This window comes from Microsporum canis, genomic scaffold, assembly GCF_000151145.1.
Source record: "Microsporum canis CBS 113480 supercont1.2 genomic scaffold, whole genome shotgun sequence".
Taxonomy (NCBI): domain Eukaryota; kingdom Fungi; phylum Ascomycota; class Eurotiomycetes; order Onygenales; family Arthrodermataceae; genus Microsporum; species Microsporum canis.
The window spans coordinates 686,960-705,033 of record NW_003299168.1 but is presented as its reverse complement, the minus strand read 5'-3'; the positions used below and the strand labels follow the sequence as shown (position 1 = coordinate 705,033).

General features: G+C 48.2%; 6 protein-coding genes and 1 non-coding gene across 7 annotated transcripts; 4 read left to right on the top strand and 3 right to left on the bottom strand.

Annotated features, from left to right (window-relative positions):
• The first annotated feature begins 492 nt into the window (after positions 1 to 492).
• On the top strand, positions 493 to 564 carry MCYG_10521. The gene has a single exon. It is a non-coding gene; the product is annotated as a tRNA-Ala (tRNA).
• Positions 565 to 935: 371 nt separating this feature from the next.
• MCYG_01686 (cytochrome c oxidase polypeptide VI) lies at positions 936 to 1,608 on the top strand (the record flags this gene model as incomplete). The annotated part of the gene is made up of 4 exons (XM_002848706.1): positions 936 to 1,135; positions 1,200 to 1,245; positions 1,315 to 1,432; positions 1,487 to 1,608. The coding sequence occupies 4 exons, from the start codon at positions 936 to 938 to the stop codon at positions 1,606 to 1,608; spliced, it is 486 nt and encodes a 161-aa protein (XP_002848752.1).
• A 348-nt stretch (positions 1,609 to 1,956) lies between these two features.
• MCYG_01685 (multidrug resistance protein 1) lies at positions 1,957 to 6,222 on the bottom strand (the record flags this gene model as incomplete). The annotated part of the gene is made up of 3 exons (XM_002848705.1): positions 1,957 to 5,048; positions 5,107 to 6,067; positions 6,121 to 6,222. The coding sequence occupies 3 exons, from the start codon at positions 6,220 to 6,222 to the stop codon at positions 1,957 to 1,959; spliced, it is 4,155 nt and encodes a 1,384-aa protein (XP_002848751.1).
• A 1,463-nt stretch (positions 6,223 to 7,685) lies between these two features.
• On the top strand, positions 7,686 to 9,068 carry MCYG_01684 (aerobactin siderophore biosynthesis protein iucB; the record flags this gene model as incomplete). Its single annotated transcript, XM_002848704.1, has 2 exons — positions 7,686 to 8,672; positions 8,742 to 9,068. 2 exons carry the CDS (start codon positions 7,686 to 7,688, stop codon positions 9,066 to 9,068), a joined length of 1,314 nt encoding a protein of 437 aa, XP_002848750.1.
• Positions 9,069 to 10,912: 1,844 nt separating this feature from the next.
• On the bottom strand, positions 10,913 to 15,308 carry MCYG_01683 (stu1; the record flags this gene model as incomplete). The annotated part of the gene is made up of 5 exons (XM_002848703.1): positions 10,913 to 13,433; positions 13,489 to 14,293; positions 14,353 to 14,597; positions 14,664 to 14,782; positions 14,853 to 15,308. 5 exons carry the CDS (start codon positions 15,306 to 15,308, stop codon positions 10,913 to 10,915), a joined length of 4,146 nt encoding a protein of 1,381 aa, XP_002848749.1.
• Positions 15,309 to 16,085: 777 nt separating this feature from the next.
• Positions 16,086 to 17,171, top strand: MCYG_01682 (PBSP domain-containing protein; the record flags this gene model as incomplete). The annotated part of the gene is made up of 2 exons (XM_002848702.1): positions 16,086 to 16,951; positions 17,123 to 17,171. 2 exons carry the CDS (start codon positions 16,086 to 16,088, stop codon positions 17,169 to 17,171), a joined length of 915 nt encoding a protein of 304 aa, XP_002848748.1.
• Positions 17,172 to 17,399: 228 nt separating this feature from the next.
• MCYG_01681 (uncharacterized protein) lies at positions 17,400 to 17,891 on the bottom strand (the record flags this gene model as incomplete). The annotated part of the gene is made up of 1 exon (XM_002848701.1): positions 17,400 to 17,891. One exon carries the CDS (start codon positions 17,889 to 17,891, stop codon positions 17,400 to 17,402), a length of 492 nt encoding a protein of 163 aa, XP_002848747.1.
• Positions 17,892 to 18,074: the final 183 nt, after the last annotated feature.

Here is an 18,074-nt window from a genome sequence, read left to right as displayed (position 1 = left end):
GTATGGATGTATCATAGTAAGATGGAAAGCTTGACACATGAGTTCATATCAGGTCATGTGAGAACTCTACAACCACAGTATGTATGACCGATTATATAGAAGATTACTCCCATCCCGCCTTTAGTACTCTTATTAGTTGCTATATTCTAGTATCTATAGCTTACAGTTAACTGTAACTATACTGGCAGCGATGATACAACACATGCCACTCGGCTAAAGATCATACGTGATGACGTTCAGAGTCGCTGCACCGCTTATATAGGCTGTGTATAGTATACGATGGAGCCATGGGCAAGCAGATGCTAGCATAACAAGCGCAGATGTACTACTCAACTACTTGCTACTCTAGCCAATTCCAGCTCTTCCCTTCTCTTCTTCTCTTCTTCTCTTCTCTTCTACTCTTCTTCCCTTCTCTTCTTCTCTACTCTGCCTACTACTCTCTCAAGTCCATCTATTGACAATAAATCTACAGTCGAGCATCTCCATCGACTCGGGCTGTTGGTTTAGTGGTATAATACCCCCTTAGCATGGGGGTGGTCCAGGGTTCGATTCCCTGACAGTCCATTTTTTTGCCCTTCTTCTATACACCCATCTATTCTATGGTATATTCCGTCTTTTTTATTTTTACTACTCCTGCTCGCTTTTGGCATCCTGTTTAGCCGTAGCATATATGCTGTGCTCCGTCCTGTGCAGCTGTTATATTATTTATACTATGACCGTGAGTGGTGTGACGGTCCCGTGACCCGCACCAAGAAACATCCAAACCTGCCAGAAAATCTTCCTTTTTCAACGTCACAGCAAACAACAACCACATCCCGACCGCTTCCACCGTGAGCTTTATCTCCCTCTCTCGCCCTCAATTGGCCCTGTCTGGCACTAACACCGTCCCGTACAGCTCTTACTCCGTCTTCCGAGCGTCGAATTGACCACCCGCAATGGCTTCCACAACCCTCTTCCGTCTCGCTACGCGCGCTCCGGCCGCCTCTTCCTTCTTCAAGGCTGCTCCATACGCCGCTCGTGCCAGAGTATCCGCCGCCGTCCCTGCTCCGGTCCTCAGAGCCAGCGCATTCAGCACCACCCCCATGCGATACAGCGGTGCTCACGACGAGGAGACCTTTGAGCAGTTCTCCGCCCGGTTCGTCTCTTGTATTTTTCAAGCAGAATTCGACGTTTCAACGGAGGTACTGACGAAAAAGTAGATATGAGAAGGAATTCGACAGCGTACAGGACGTCTTCGAGCTGCAGGTTAGCTATACTCGCCGGTATCTTCTTTTATCTTCTCCAGACCATGACGACTCATTATACGCTGTGTAGAGAAACCTTAACAACGCCTTTGCTTACGATCTCGTCCCATCCGTCGCCGTCATGACCGCCGCTCTCAAGGCTGCCAGAAGAGTCAACGACTTCCCCACCGCCGTCCGTGTTTTCGAGGGTACGTCTCTTTGATCCTGTTGACTCTTGCATATATGTCTAACTCGGAGCCCAGGTATCCGATCAAAGGTTGAGAACAAGTCCCAGTACGAAGTCTACCTCGAAGAACTCAAGGACCTACGAGAGGAACTCGGTATCGTCCTCCAGGAGGAACTATACCCAGAAGAGTCCAAGTAGAGTGGCATTTATCGCTTGCATCCCTCTCTTTTTTGTATCTGAATAACCACTACTCTTACTGTGTAACATGTCTACATATAGATAAAACAATTCTTACTTGTTTTTTGCCCCTGTCTATACTCTCTCTTTTCTCGGGTTTACTTTTCCTTTTTGTCACGCTATGTATATTTTTTGCAGGTGGTAAGAATGGAATTCCTTTTGATAGACTGATCAAATACACAACGCCCTACAGGTAAGTACCAGCCATTTTATATATTAATCTATCCGTATACCATTCTAAAATATTCTGTCAGATATGTTCAGAAATGGTGAAAAATCTATCTACATGCATCCTCGACTCTTTTTTTTTTACGTATCTAACGATTGGTGGATAACGTTCGCTCTATAACTCTCACACCTCTCCACCAGCTCAGCATGCGTCCCCTGGTCAACACACTTCCCACCCTCAATCATAAAGATCCTATCCGCACGATGAATCGTATTCAACCGATGCGCTATAGCAACGATAGTCGTCTTACGTGCTACCTTCACCAACGCATCCTGTACATGCTTCTCGCTCTCAACGTCGAGTGCACTAGTCGATTCATCCAGCAGTAGCAGTCTAGGCTTTCTCACCAACGCCCTGGCAATGCTCAACCGCTGCCTCTGACCGCCGCTGAACTGTTTCCCATCCTGTCCACAGACAGTATTATACCCGTCAGGCAACGCGGCGATGGTGTCGTGTATATTCGCCAGACGACATGCTTCTTCGATTTCTTCCTGTGTCGCCTCCACGTCTGGACGGGCGCCTAGGCCGATGTTAAATGCCACTGTGCCTTCGAACATGACGTTCTCCTGTGGTACGAGGGAGATGGTATCCCGGAAGGAAGCGCCTGACTGTTTGGTTATATCTACCCCGTCAATGAAGATGGAGCCAGAAGCTGGGTTGTAGAATTTCTCCAGCAAGGCAAAGGTGGTCGATTTACCGGAGCCGGATGGACCGACCAGTGCGCAGAACTGGCCTGGAAGAATGTTGATGGTCAAATCATCCAGTGCAGGCTGGTTGGGGCGAGAAGGATACCGGAAGTGGACGTTGCGGAATTGAACACCCATGCCCTTTGTAGGGAAAGACGATGGAGTGGTGGTGTTTACCTGGGCTTCCACGTCCCTGGGCTTATCTTCATTCATGTAGAATCGTGGATCAGAGTGTCTGGCAGCCTTGGAGCCGGCCTGTTCGTATTCTTCGTCTCCGTCGTGTTTGATGGATAGGAGATCGACGATGTTGGAGGCTGCAATGCGGGCTTTGGAGATATCAGGTACCAGGGCGAACATCTGGCCACACGACTGCGTACTGAACAGCAGTGCAGGCAGGACGATGAAGAATTGAACCTGGGTATACATTCCGGACAGAATCTGCTGCGATCCCCACCAGTATGCCAGTGCATATACCAGCGTGCTGATACTGTATGCCAGCGAGAGCCAGAAGTTTCCATACAAGACTGACTTCATGTTCGACTTGTATGGAGCTTTCAGAGAGCGGCTGAAGACACTATAGGCTTCACGCTCGAGAGAGAATGCTGCAATAGACTTGATGTTATCAACTGCTTCGACAGTAATGGCCGTCGCCTTTGCGTATGCCTTTTGATGCTTCTTTTGATACTGAGCCATTACACGGAGTCGAAGGACACCGGAAGCGAGTAGGACTGGTAGGGTAGCTAGGAGGACTACCGCTATCTTCCATGCAATGATATGTGACAAGATAACACCTGCAAATAGGTTTGCAACGGTAGAAAACAGAACTCCGATGGTTGTGCCTGTTAAGCTGCTAAGGGCCGAAGCATCACTCGTAACGTGAGCAATCAATAGCCCAGGCGTCCGTCCATCCGCCGTATGCCATTCCAATGGCTGGCGAAGAAGTGAGCGCAGCGAGAGAACCCGTGTTCGATAGAGCGTTTTTTCAGCTGCCCAACCAAATGCAGCTCCATTCACAATCACGGCCGTAAATTTGACGACCGCAAGGACGAAGAAGAGCAGACCAAAGAGCATACCACTGGAACGAATGCTTGGGCCGCCTCTACAGATGCTCAAACTGCCTACCGTGTGGCCGAATATGACGGCTTCACCCGTATAACTGACTCCGATCATGATGGAGGTAGCCAGGCCAAGCGCGATAAGCAGAAGATTCGGACGAATAAGTGGAAATGACCCCTTCATCGTGGCCAGTAGACCCTGCTTTGGCTTCTCCTGCTTCTTCTCTTCAGACTCGGCATCCACAGCTTCTGCATCTTTAGGTATATATAGTTGGGCAGGTTTCTCTTTTTCGTCGAGAGCACGTTGCTCCGCGGCCAATGCCTCCTCTTTATTCACGAACGTATCGGTAGTGTTAAGAGATCGGTCGGGATGGATATCAATCTGAGTAGATTCGGTCATGATCGAGCTGGAGGAGCTGAACTTCCCTAGGTTTTGCAGCCGGACCATACCAGCATACACCCCGTCCTGTGCTACGAGGTTCATATGGGTGCCTTGTTCCATAACTTTTCCTTTTTGCATAACAATGATGTTGTCGGCATCCTTAGCAGTAGCCAGTCGATGTGCAATAGAAACAGTCGTCACATTCTCAGACACCTTGTTCAATGCTGCCTGTATCAGTCGTTCACTGGTAGAGTCAAGTGCTGCCGTGGCTTCATCCAGTAGCAGCAGCGGAGGATCACGAATAAGGGCACGAGCAAGGGCAATTCGCTGCTTCTGACCACCGCTCAGTTCTGCACCAGAACTTCCTACTCTTGTCGCCAGACCGTCAGGCAATGAGTTGATGAAGTCGATCGCATTCGCCAGCGTAGCCGCGTGGCGTGCGAGATTGACAATCTCTCGAACTAGATCTCCATGCTCTGCTACAGCTTCGTCTTCGCTTGCACCTTGACGCATTTTCTCCGTAAGGTCGGAAAGGCTGGAGTCCAACAAGGTGGAGAGAAGATGTTCATGTTTCTTTTGCGATGAACTAACGAGACCATGGGCAATGTTTTCCAGTATAGATCGATCAAGCAGATTTGGTTCCTGCTGAACTAACCCGATGCTCCCACGTAGATGTCGGACATTGATTTCCTTCAGGTCCCGATTTCCAACGCGGATACAGCCAGTGATAGGATCGTATAGTCGTTCCAGGAGTGCTACAATAGTCGATTTTCCACTTCCTGAGGTTCCTACGATGGCAGTGTGCTTGTTTGGAGGAATCTTGAAGCTCACACCTTGCAGAACAGGAACCTCGGGCCGAGCTGGGTATCTGAACGTAACATCATGAAGCTCGATTTCCTCCGCAGCCAGGGAAATGGATGTGTCACCCTCAGAAGAAGTCCCGTCGATGGCAGACTGGCGTTTGATAGTGGCCATGAGCCTATCACCCGCAGATGCTGCGGAAGCAAAAATATGCATAAACGGAGCCATTTGGCTCAAGACGAACGAAGCTAGACGATAGTATTATCAGACATTTATTCTCAAGTCTATCAATGTGAGAATACTAACCATCAAGTAAAACGAATATAACGGTGTAGACCGCGCCAACCGAGACATTGGAGGGTTTACCGTCCGCAAGATCAGCAATCATTTTGCTCCCTTGCCAGAATGCAAGCGCATTCGATGCGTATGCTACGAAATAAAGCATGCCAAACTGTATGGAATGTGTAATGGCCTTTTTTAAAGCGTCCATTCTTGCACTGACGAGGTGGTGGGCGAACAAGGTCTCTAGCCTCGCATTCGCATTGAATGCATGGACAATGCTCATATGTGACAAGCTGGAGGATGCAATTGACGTGGCAGCGTTGATATGGGTTGAAATTCTGCCAGAGTATTTCTTTATATAGTGTCCTCCTCCAAAGGCCATGAGGAAGTAAATTGGCACAACTGACACGAGCATGGCTGCGATAGTAGCAGCTTTGAGGAATGCAACAACATATGCGGCAACAAAGTAGGAGATAGTACCGATAAACAGGCCTACTTTCTCTGAGGTTCCTGCCTGGATCACTTCGATATCACTGACCAGTCGAGAAGTGACATCTCCAGAAGGGAGAGTGTCTGTGTAGGATATTTCCTGCCTCAAAAGACTGTGGAAGTATTTGGTTCGTAAACGTCGCACCAGGCGTTCGCCGACCATGCTCCAGCACCCAGTATGGATGTACATACACACAAAGTTTAGGATCGAGACGTAAATGACCTGCAACACCTTTGTGGTGATGGCAGCCTGATAGCCCCCGGACGGAGCCTGAGTAGTCGAGCATGTCGACGAGTTCAAGTCATCGACTAATGCACCGAATAGGATGCCTAACAGAGGAAATGGGATACCTGCGCCTATCCCAGCAATTGTTCCAATAACTATCAGAGCGATATCCGTCTTTTCAGGTTGCGTCCCAAACAACAGTCGAAAGTATCCAAACGTCGGGGTTATGGTATTTTCTCGAGAGAGTAACATCCGAGTTTTTGTCCACCACTTCAATTGATATGTTAGAGAGGAGACAGGCCAACTGGGAGGTTCGAACATACCTCTAACTGGCCCTGTGGCAGTGGCTGTACCTGGTTACTAGTATTTGCTGCGACATCGCCGATCGATCCTCCCGTAGGGGAGCCTTTCTCATCTTTTGCCATGGGGAGCTACACTCCAGTACTCTCATTAACCATGAAAGGCCAAAGGACCCGGGGAGCGACAGGATAGCTATCAACTGAGTGAGAGATGGGCAGGCGAATAGGATATTTCAATTGAGCCAACACAAGCCATCGGATTTCTGGGGCGAGAGGAGCTGGCACTGGATCAATAGCATATAACAGCTCATCCCACCGGAAAAAACGTATTATAATATATATACAATGCCGGGGTGCCGGGGGTAATAGGAACGGCAAAAAAAAAAGGAAGAAGAATCTCTCTTCATCACGGGCAAAGAAGTTTAAACGCATGCATACCGGAGACCATTCCAGCAGGCCTCTCCAGGCAAATTCTCGGCCAGAAGAAACCTTTTCTTTAGGCACGGAGTGGGTTTCCCACAGCGGGACCAGCAGAAGGGGGGAGAAAAGACTTTTCTCTTTTATCAGATTGCAGGGATAAAAGACATGGTATAAGCCCCGTCACTGCACAAACCCAGGTTTAGTGTGAAATCGTCGTCACCCTCACATTATCCATAGTATGCTAATACATACTATGCCCTTCGGACACGAGGCGAAGGGAGAGCGGGAGGCACAAGGAGAGTCTTCTTCGACCAGGGGCCTGCCGTGGTGATCTGGGATAGCTGAAACACTTGTCCTCCTGTCAGTCCGTATTCCTACAGAGTAGGCCAGAGGCATGGCTGCCAGACACCACATGAGAAGAGACACTGTCTCCATCCTTTGAAGGGAAATCTCGGACTTCCACCAAAAAAAAGTTCATGGGAAAAGGAAAGAAAAAAAAGAAACAAAAGGAAAAGAGATAAGATGAGATTGACCCACTTTTTTCCATCTGATAACTTTGTCTTGACTTTTAGCGCTGAGAAAAAAAAAAAAGCGCCCAAGGTTTGTTCTTTACATGTATATACACAGCCCGTTCTATAGGTATGTATCTTGGGGCTACGGAAGAACAGCACCAGTCGACTGCTCCCTGGCATGCGTGATTAGCTTGCCAGTAATTCACACGACATCAGATAAGGCTCCACGTTGTTTAGTTTCGTGCCTGTTGCGGTGTCCAGCTAACTATGTCAACCCCTGACACGTTGCAGTTTTTTTTACGGAAAAACTTTTGAATGGCTTACCTGGCCTGTTGTGGGTTTGTCGGTCACGGATAGCGTCCAGGGGCTTGCTAAACCTTACATTCCGTGACTTTTTATCAGATGGAAATGGCCGGAGCAACTATCCACTAGTGGGTTTCGCCAACGCTCCTCAATGGCATGATATATCACGGATACCGTCACTTTTCCTCTCTCCGAAGAACGTTAGCTCTTTAAGTTGCATCATATTGCATTCGTATTTCAGTGTTCTTGTGACTATATTTCACAATCAAAACGAATATATTTTGACCCTCGGGATCCCCTCACCTCTCTCTCCCACCTTTCGGCTACTTCTGGACTGTTCACACATAACTGATCATGTCGAATTATTCTGTACTCTCACAGGAGCGTGCTCCTTTCGTTCGCATACCTGAACCGCAGAATGCCGGCTATGAGATTGTTGAAGCATCCCCTGGCTGTACCCCAAAGGCACTCCGGGTGCAGTTATGTGGTGAGACAGGCGCAGAGTCGAAGCCACAAAAAGTAACTCTTCACCATTCTAGCCTTACGTTCACGGACCTCTGCATGGAAGATTCTTCAAAGATCCCCCCGGACAATAACAACTCGGCCTGGGCCCGGGCCAAAAAGAATCCGATCTCTAACTTCAAATGGGAAGGAAATGATACTCCCACTGTCGGCCAGGTCTGGATTGTCGTGTATTGCATTCTCACAGTCCGTCCGGAACTTGAAGTGTTCAGAATTACATTAAACGGTGCCGGGAGTGATGTTCTAGCTCGTCAGCTTGAAGCCGTCGGACTGGTAGTCGCTCACCCAGCGCCGAGTGCACCTCCAGGCCAGCCAGTTCCTACCTCCGAAGATCATATTGGCCAGCTAGTTGTCCTTCGGCGGTCATTCTGGCAGGGTGCCGGCTCCCCCTTTGGACCCAGGCCGATTTGGGTTGTTGGGACTGAAAGTACGGATGTTTCCCCGTCATTTGAATCGGATTTCCCTCCTCGTGCTCTAGATTATTCATTAACCACCAAATTCCCTTCATCACGGATTCACACCACTCACCCGATCCGCCCTGCGAAGCCAACACCAGGCTCTACCATTTACAGCCGTTATATCCCACATTTGAAGGAAACATTCTCCATGGTTGCGCTTGACTGGACCAACGAGGAACATGTCAACTATTTCCATGTATGGCAGAATGATCCCAGGGTTGCCGCAGGTTGGAACGAAACTGGAACACTGGAGCAGCATCGTCAATATCTACGAAATATACATGAGGATCTCCATCAGTTCCCTGTCCTAGCCAAGTTTGATGATACATTCTTCGCCTATTATGAAATTTATTGGGCCAAGGTAAGCAATTACCTTAGAAAAGAAAAACACATGGTTATGAAGTGAATGTAATACTGATTGCATACATAGGAGGACGCCATTGGGCCGTACTACGATGCCGGTGACTATGACCGTGGTCGACACTTCCTTGTAGGAGATGCTCGTTTCCGTGGCCCTCACCGTGTCAAGGCCTGGCACACCTGCCTAACTCATTACATGTTCCTCGATGACCCTCGGACCAACTTGGTCGTTGGCGAACCAAGGGCAACTGGGGCCAAGGTCCTCGCGTATGACCAAGCAAACGGATATTATATTAATAAGTTTATTGACCTTCCTCACAAGCGTGCTGCGTTAATCATGTGTCCAAGGGAGAAATTCTTCCAGGAACCTCCTTTTGAATATAAGGAAAGCTCTTGAGGTTATTGAAAGGCATATGGCATCGGTTTGGGATTTCCCCTCCCCCCCTTTAACTCGCGACGAAAAGTATTACTTAAATACCCTCAAGCGTAGGGAACTGTTCTCATTGAGAACCATATAAAATACACCAGTTGTTTCTAGTGACTGCTAGATAAATTAATAATATACGAAGTTCTTACCGGTTTGAACAATATTACAAATTTTGGCTCAGAGTTGATGTTGGTATGGTCAATGTTTACCTGCCGTACTCCATTCACGAAAACTATTACCTCAGAGTACTATTACAACTACATAGGTATATGATAATCTACCGAATAATACATGCCATTGATCCTTAAACTCAGCAGAAGTTACGGAGAAAGCAGATGGATCAACCCATTTAGATGATATAATTAGACTAAGGGCTCCTTTCGCTCCTACTACCTGTATTGAAGAGTAGAAAAAGCATGAGGATAACCACTGATTGCTTTTTCTATATCCTCCAGTGCGTCATTCGATCTTCTTCCGGGAAAATATTCGCTAGGAATGGTCGTGGAAATCCTATAAAAACGGGACTCAAAGGCGACTTCACGTTCAGGGCCACGCCCCTCGAAAATAGCAAGAATACGGTATTCATCCGCCGCAATACCTCCTTCAACGAGATATTCATCATGGTGGTTCCATAGTCTTTTTCGAGGATTCGTCCCTGTGTTAGAGTACCTAGTAGATGCCACCTCCTCCGCATTATACAATCCAGTTGATCACAACGATGTCCCTTTTCCCCTTGTTCTCCATATATTCTCGTCGTCCCATAGCCCTCCTCCAACTATAGAGGAAGGCCGAGTGAAAACATTCTCTCTTCCTGAAGCAGCGCATGGTCAGTGGTTTGAGCCGCTTGCATACTGTGAGATATGAGCCTACGATGTATATCCGAGACGATATACAATACAGAGCGTTCGGAGGGTATAAAGAGTGCATCAACGAATAACTCGCGCCAGGAGCTTAGCAGTGAGGCTGGAAACAACTATTACTATGTATGTGCGGTTAAACTGATTTTGAGAACGACTGTACACGGGGTATAGCTAGTTACTATCAAAGCTCGGAAGATAAAACTTCATTTGGCCCGTCCATCTGAAGGGGCAATAAATCTATACAAGATACTTGAACAGAATCTGCCTACGCCGTAAGCAACCAGAATAAAAGTGTGAATTCCCGAAGCTAGAGATATCATCCTGCATACACGGAAGCCCACGAAAAGAAAAGAAAAAAACACTTTTTAACCTTCGTTGCCCAATCCAGAATTCAGATTCAGACCAAACTCCTCGGTTCCAACACATATCATTCCTCTTTTTTACCGTTGCATGCATAGAGGTAGCCTGGAATAATGGCAAGGGTACAACAAGGACTGAATCGCTAATGTCGAGCAAGGTTTTCAAGTATCCCCAGGAGAGAGAAAAAAAGGAAGAAGAAAACCTGGGGACGGAATTGAATGCAACAGAAGTGTGAAGAGAAGAAGGGAAAAGGAATATATAGAAAGGAATTAAATGTATGCTAGCGAAGCCAGAAACAAATGCGGGGGAGAAAAGGGTAATAAAAAACTAGTAACAAATAATACAATCCTGACGCTTCAGCATCGTTGGCTAGAAAATGCCCCAGTTCATCTCACAACGTGACAGCGTACAGAATGCGATACATTGCATGCATTGTGAAATATTAAAGGGGCAAAAAGGGATGAAAAATTCGACGATTTGGTCGGGAGATATTAAAGAGAGTATAGGATTGTCCAAGGTCAAAGGGTATGGTGCAAGATATGTAGTTCGAGAAAGCAATATTTTTAAATGAAGAAAATTGAATGAGGCTTCAGACTAAGTCTTGGGTTTCCTCATGATATAGTATGTTAGGAGCGGTCGAACATCTTCTCCCGGGGAGTTGACAATGGACCAAAATTTCTCCTCTGGCTTTGCCATCTCGTGCAGTTCTAGGCAGAAGTCCATGACTGCACGGCGAACATCGGGCTGGGGATTCCTAAGGTTTTCGCTGGCGAACTTGCCGAGGCGTTCGAGCTCGGGGTCACTGAAGTAGAGTTTCTTATCGTTTAGTCGATGTAACAGTCCACAGAGCACATACGTGCCCATAGATACCATGCGGCTCGATTCTGGTGACTTCTCTTCTGTTTCGAGTAGGTCAAGAATTGCATCGACCACCTCTTGTGGGTTGCAAGCACGAACAATGTCTTCAGAAGTTTCCTCAAGGCCCGATACAATGTGATTTGTGATATCGTAATGTTTCCGTGTCTTGATGATCGATATCATCGCCCTGGAGTAAAATTTTGAGAAGTGTTCTCTGTTTTGAGATAGCATGAGCCGTATGGTAAAGAGAATTTGCGTCTTCAAGTCGAAAGATCGGCTTGTGCTTGAAACCTTGTCTCCATCGGGAGATTCTAACGCATCGAATAATGCAAGCAAGATTTGGGAATACTTGGCTTCATCATTTATGATGGTTTCGTGGTACCGGATAAGGCCCTGAAATTTTCTGTACCCATGGACATCCAGAGAGGAAGTTCGGATCCTCATAAGTCCCCTATCGATCATGTCTTGGGCCCTGTTAGGGTCTTTTGAGTGAGGACTAAGGCTCCTTCGTCTCTCCGATATTTCAACTTTCTTCCATCGCCGATGGGAATTTTCATTAGAAGCAGGGGCTGGTGGAGAGTATGATAATGGAGCAATACTCTGGGTATCTTGGTTATATTTGCGGTTAGTACTCGAAGGTTCCTTTAGAGGTAGAATCTCGAGGGGTTTCGTTATCGAGACTAGCCGGTTTGTTTGTGGTGTTGTAGGTGAAGAAGTGGTAGTTTTTGAGATAGGCGACTGGGGGTCTTCGTATACTTTAAGAGCCGTCGTTCCATTGGAATCGGCAGACGTAGATGGCGGAGATAGTTTGACAATGGTAGAGATTTCTGGTTCAGAGGGCCGAATATGGCTCCTTGGTGGAGTACGAAGGGGGCTAGAGAGAGTAATTTCCCTGCTATGTTGGCGAAATGTAGGAGAAGTAGGGATCTTTGATCGAGGGGTTGTACTAAGTTGACGTTGTCGGGGAGGAGTAATTTGGCCGCCTATAACAACAGCATCTTTGTGAGGTTCTGGCTGGACCTTGGGCATATCTTCAATGAAGGACTCGGTGAGATTTGTATCTGCATTAGGTAAATCGGTTGGGTCAATAGCGGCTGGAATGTTTGCAGGAACTTCGATAGGAGCCTCAACTGGGATTTCAATTGCTGTTTCCACCGGAGTTTCAGCTGGGGTTTCGGTCGGGGTTTCATCCAAGGCACTGGCCGGCTCACGTGGCACTTCAGTTGGCAATTCGACTGGCTCTTCGACTGGTATTTCGACCGGTGCTTCAGCTAGTATTTCAGCTGGCTCTTCGACCGGTGCCTGGACAGGTGCCTCAGCTGGTGACTCGATTGGCACTTCAACTAGTGTCTCACTTGGTGCTTCAACTGATGCTTCTAGTGGTATTTCAATAGGGTCCACAATTGGGCTTTCAACTGTAGATTCAATTGCGGCGGCCGTTGGAACAGAAACTGGAGTCTGAGGCACTTCAACTTGCATTGGGCTAATTATATCAGGCAAAACAATGGTAAATTCCTCATCTGCTTTGGTTGGACTCATAACAGCCTCTTCTACTACTTGAGAGGTGGGAATGACCGGCTCTGGCTCTGGCTCTGGCTCCGGATGTATTAGATTGATAGAATTTGGTTCGGCCCTTTGGACTGTTGGGGGCTCGGACGCCGCAGCCTTTCTCTGGATAGTATTTGTAGTTACGCCTTCCATCCTAGACTTGGGCCGTGCTGGGGGATTCCTGGTGCGGGGGGCAGGCGCCGTTTTTGGGCTGGACCTTTGCGGGCTGTTAGTGGGGCTTAAAATCTTTGATTGAGCACTGAGGGGAGCATTCCTCCGAGAATAAGGATCTGCAGTTGCCGGCCTCATTAACTCTGGTCTGCGAGGGCGCATGGCTGGACGCATTGGGGCTGATGAAAGGGATCCTCCTTGTGCAGATGATGTGGAGGATGACAGCTGTGATCCAGTAGCCACGTTTCGGACAGAGGAGGAAGATGCGGGTTGTCTGTGCACAGTGGGCCTGGTAGGTCTTTGTTCAGAGAAGGTAGATTGGGCGGATTCTGGGCGGGGAGGGAGGTTTCTGGCTGCGGCTAGCCGAGCCTTCTTTTGTGCAGCAATAGTTTCTTTCAAAGTCATCCTTGTAGCTGACGATGTCTGCGACTGCCCACTGCGAGAGGTAGTAGTGTTTGAGGCATGTGCTGCAGCATTCGGGTTCCCTGAGTCCTTTTCAAGAAGAGACCTTGACTTCGTGTCCAATTCAGAAATAATGCTATACGGGGCGGTTAGAAAGTATATCCTGCCAATCATATGGTGAAATAACGTACCTTCTAGCTCTATCCGGCCAAATATGTGCAAAAGCCCAGTAAGTTCCACGCATATTCTCTCTAACTCCTGGATTTGCATCGGCCAGACCTTTCTTAATACACTTTTCAATCAGATCAACACCACCACTATGTTCAATCGCGTTTTTCTGCTTAGCATGTCGAGTCATGAGCGTTTTGAGCCACCCAGTAGCAAAAAGCCGAGGCTGTGTGTTTTTATCCTGACAGGCAGCCCACATGTGTTGAAGTAGACGTGTGGAGTAAGAGATATTGCCGATGATGGTATCAACGGTAATATTCCCACTCTGAGAAGTAATTTTCTTAACGGCACCACAGAGTTTAATAAGATTCTGAAGCAGGATCTCCACCATTGGCTCGATAGCTGGTCCGTTTACTCGAGCAATATCTTGGACAAGAGAACATCCCGCAGCCGATAGCGTAGTACGTAGCGAGTTGACAGCTTTTAGGATACCGTCTAAGAGTTGTTTGATACCTGCCAGGTAGTGAGCCTGATAGTCGTGTGGCGCATTCCCTTTTGTCAACTTTCGTAAAGTTTGAACTCCTCTTTCACGGTGTAGCCAATTATGTTCCGTTTCCTTGCCTTCAAAATGGGGTATCATGTCCCGGAACATCTCGTCTACTTCTCGGTTTGAGTATACAGTAATAGGGTCAAGGGATACGGGTTCCTCGGGCTCGAGGCTAACTGCGGAGAGGGACTCAATGCTGGCGGCATGCGAGAGTGCATCTTTTCGGGGTGGATCACCTCTGGGAGGCCTTGAGAGACCATAATGAGAGTCATCATTTCGACCTGGAAGTAGTGTTAGACCGGCTATAATTCCAAGTAATTTAGGGAGTGGCAAGGCATACCGCTTCCATCTTGGTTGGGATGTGAGCGTGTTGAAAGAACGGAGTTGGGCCTTGGCGGTTCCTCACGACGGTGGGAGAAACTGCTTCCTGGCCGAGCAGCCATTCCGGAGTGGGAGGATGGAAGGTCTGCATCAGAGATGGAATTGATCCCGAGGGCTGCAAATATTGACAGAGTGATAGACCGCCTGACATTATGTGATTGTATCTGTTTCTTTAGGTCTGATATTGCTCTTGAAGGCGCATTCCTAGACAAAATAGAGTCAGAGGGTATGCATTAACAAGTGACATAAAACGGGCACTGCCTTGCTTACTGGAATAGCTCGATCACGGCGGCTTTGGCCGTTTCTCTGACGGCACTGTCGGCATCTTCGAGGCCAACCACGAGACTGGGGACATGAGCGCGGAAAAGGACCCCCCGCTCCTTTGTCATCTACATAACAACCGAACGGTCAGCTGGCGTTTATATTTAAAGCATAAAATAACGGCAGACAAGTGCACACCTTCACCAACCACATCATACTAGTCTCCTTTGCTCTCGGGCTCTTGCCGACGAGGGCAACCTCTAGAACATGATGCTCAGTCTCGGTGGGTGATGCTTGCCAAAAGTCTGCAAACGCCTGGGATGCCTGCGCCCGCACTCGCTCCTTGTGATCACCAAGTTTTTCCAGCAGCAGCGAGTACGTATGGCGCCCTTGGCTGGCGATCAGTGCAGTCTGTTCCTGGAGGTAGAGCCGTTTCAGCAGATGACCGAGTGCGGAGAAGCCACCAGCAGAGAGAGAGGCATGCTGTGACGCAATGGCCAGGCGAATGGCATCGAATATATCTCCCACAGCAGACGTAGGAACATTCCTCTGCTTGATTTCCGACTTGAGCTTGGTCAGCGATGCTATCTTCGCGTCGACAGAGAGGGAGGTGTTGCGCAGGGCAGCTAATAGCTCCGTGGCTCGTTCATCCATTGTCAGAGTCGCACAATCGCAAATGTCATTTGGGATAGTCGTTTGGCCAGTGGTCGCCGGGTGTTTGTCCGTATGAGAAAATAAAAAGCTTGGGTTTGGCTCTCGGTTGCTGGGGGTGTGGCGGCCAGGGAGAAAAGGGTTGCTGTTGTTGATGGTGCGGGTCGAACTGCCCGGTTTAACTAATCTTGTTTTTGTAGATAGACCCTCGTAGTTACACGAGAGAGGGAACTGATGATACGGAGCAGCGTGAGAGCAACTCGACGAGTGTTAAATCGAGTCCTGTGAGACCAGAGTAAGAAGTGTGAAACTGCTGAGTTTTGCGGGTTTGTTGTTCTTCTTCTGCGTCTTCTTGCGGCGTTGATGTTGCTTTTTTCCTCTTTCGGTCTTTGCGGTTGTTTTGACCACCTGCTGACTCAGCATCTCCTTTCGCAACATCCAAACTACAAGGACTTGGACATACGATATACGGGATAGATACACGATAGAACAGCTACAGAGATGACGGGGTGAGTATTTCGTTGTATCTACCACGGTTCCGACGCTCAGGCACAAGTACTACTGTCATGTGTGTTCCACGGCTGAGTGCAACCTAGAGTCTAACTTTCAAGTTTATACATTCATACATCTTTGTCGTCTGACTAGCCTGTGGAAAAGAGAGCGAGAAAAAGAAAGGCGAAGCGGTGTTGAAACTGATATATATCACTCGGGTCTGTGGCATATATTGCTCCTCCTATGCGTCACATACACAGTATACTGTGCAAGTTGAGAGCTGCAGCCATGTCTGACTCTTCTTCCGTTCGTCCGACACCCGCGTCCTCCTTGCTTCCCCCAGGGGCTGGCGTCGAAGCAGACGAAAAGGAGGTTTCTGACAACGCTCTTCAGTGGGGAAAGGAGGGATGTGGGCATCCTCTGTCTGCCTCTGCTGCACCAGCTGTACCCAAACCAACGCTGCGTCTTCACTTTGAAGACCTGGGCAACCAGGCATCAAGCACCTTTATCAAGGCAGTTCCAGACCCATATGCGGTCATGCAGAGGGCTATAGGAGAGATTGTTAAATATATTTATACCTCTCCGTCCAACTCAGCCGCATCCGGTGGGCGGATCCAGTTTAACCCGTCGCTGCCTCCGACCACCTCGGTCTCCTTTATTCTCCATGATTTCCAGGGAGTCGCCTATACTATCGGGGTGAGCTCAGACAACAACAAGAAGGAGATCCATATATCACTCTCCTATATCGCCCACACTGCCGGCTTGAAAGACACGACTGCCGAGATAGCCGGAGTCATCCAACACGAGCTTGTGCACTGCTACCAGCATACCTCTCCGCCGGGAAATTCGGCTCCAAGACCACCTTCCGGCCTTATTGAAGGTATTGCGGACTTTGTCCGCCTGAAAGCTGGCCTTGGAGCTGCTCACTGGAAACGTCCGGCTTCCGTGAACGACTTGCCCAAGAGTTGGGATGCGGGTTACCAGAGTACTGCCTTCTTCCTCGAGTGGATCGAGGACGTCAAGATAGGAACGGGCGCCGTGGGCTTGATTAATGACCGCCTTCTGAGACAGGGGTATCGTGGTGTCAACGGTGAAACTTTCTGGAACGGGCTTTTCGGCCAAGACATTTTTGACCTGTGGATCGACTATGCTGAGTATGTTGGTGGCTCTAAACCCAAGGACCAGAACTGTGGATAGATTATTGTGGATAACGCTATATTGGTGTCAGTATATATTGCGGATTAACTTCATATCTTTATTAGCTATTTTGTTACTTCCTATACTTGTATATATCATCCTTACTGAGTCATATACATTATTTCTAGAGAAACAACTGAGATTGAACTACTTTGGACATACAAAACACAGATATAACTAGACGCAATAAAGAAAAAGATAAGAAACAAAGAACAACGAAAAAAGGCAACAGAACAAAAACAAGTATAAAACAGACAACTTCCCGTATGAAGCAATTTCGTATCCTCCTTCCACCTAGAGACCTGCTCTATGATGATTCATAATAATTTGTCGAGTCTATCATTCCATCTTCATCCACTAACTTCTCGAGTGTTGGCACAGATAGAGCGTCTGCCTTCAGTCGCCTCATTTCTTGCGTGACGATTTCTTAGTTGTATTCTTCGAGGACTTAGACTTTTCCCCTCTGGAACTCTCAGACCTTGAGGACCGAACCTCGTCTCTTGGACGGAGAGGAAGCTCCATGCTGGCCTGCTGGCCTGGTCGAGATGAGCTTGATAATGGGTATGCGTTGCTTCTCTCCGGTCTAGGCGCAGGTGTTGGTGACTGCAGATATGCGTCCTGTGCACTGAAGCCCCCTCCGTACTGATAGGCACCTCCATGGCCCGGCTCCGTAAAGTCCTCTCCATACGGATAGGCACCTCCATGGCCCGGCTCCGTAAAGTCCTCTCCGTACTGATAGGAACCTCCATGGCCCGACTCCGTAAAGTCCTCTCCATACTGGTAGGCATCTCCATGGCCCGACTCCGTAAAGTCACTCCTAGGAGGGTTTGAATACTGCGGATTTGAGTATTCAGGGTTTTGCCTAGCATTTCCCTTTCTCTTTCCGTGGCCTTCCATGTCTGTTCTTTGATAAGGGTCTGAATGCTCAGAACGCTGCGTAGACCTCTCCTCCTGGCCCGCAGGGTGAAGTAACCTCTCCCTGAAAGTAACATTCGAGCGTTTTTTATCTCCCTGTGGGCGGTCGCGTGGTGGATTAGAGCCCAGGCCACCGCCAGCACCCCTATCATCACCGTTATAGAT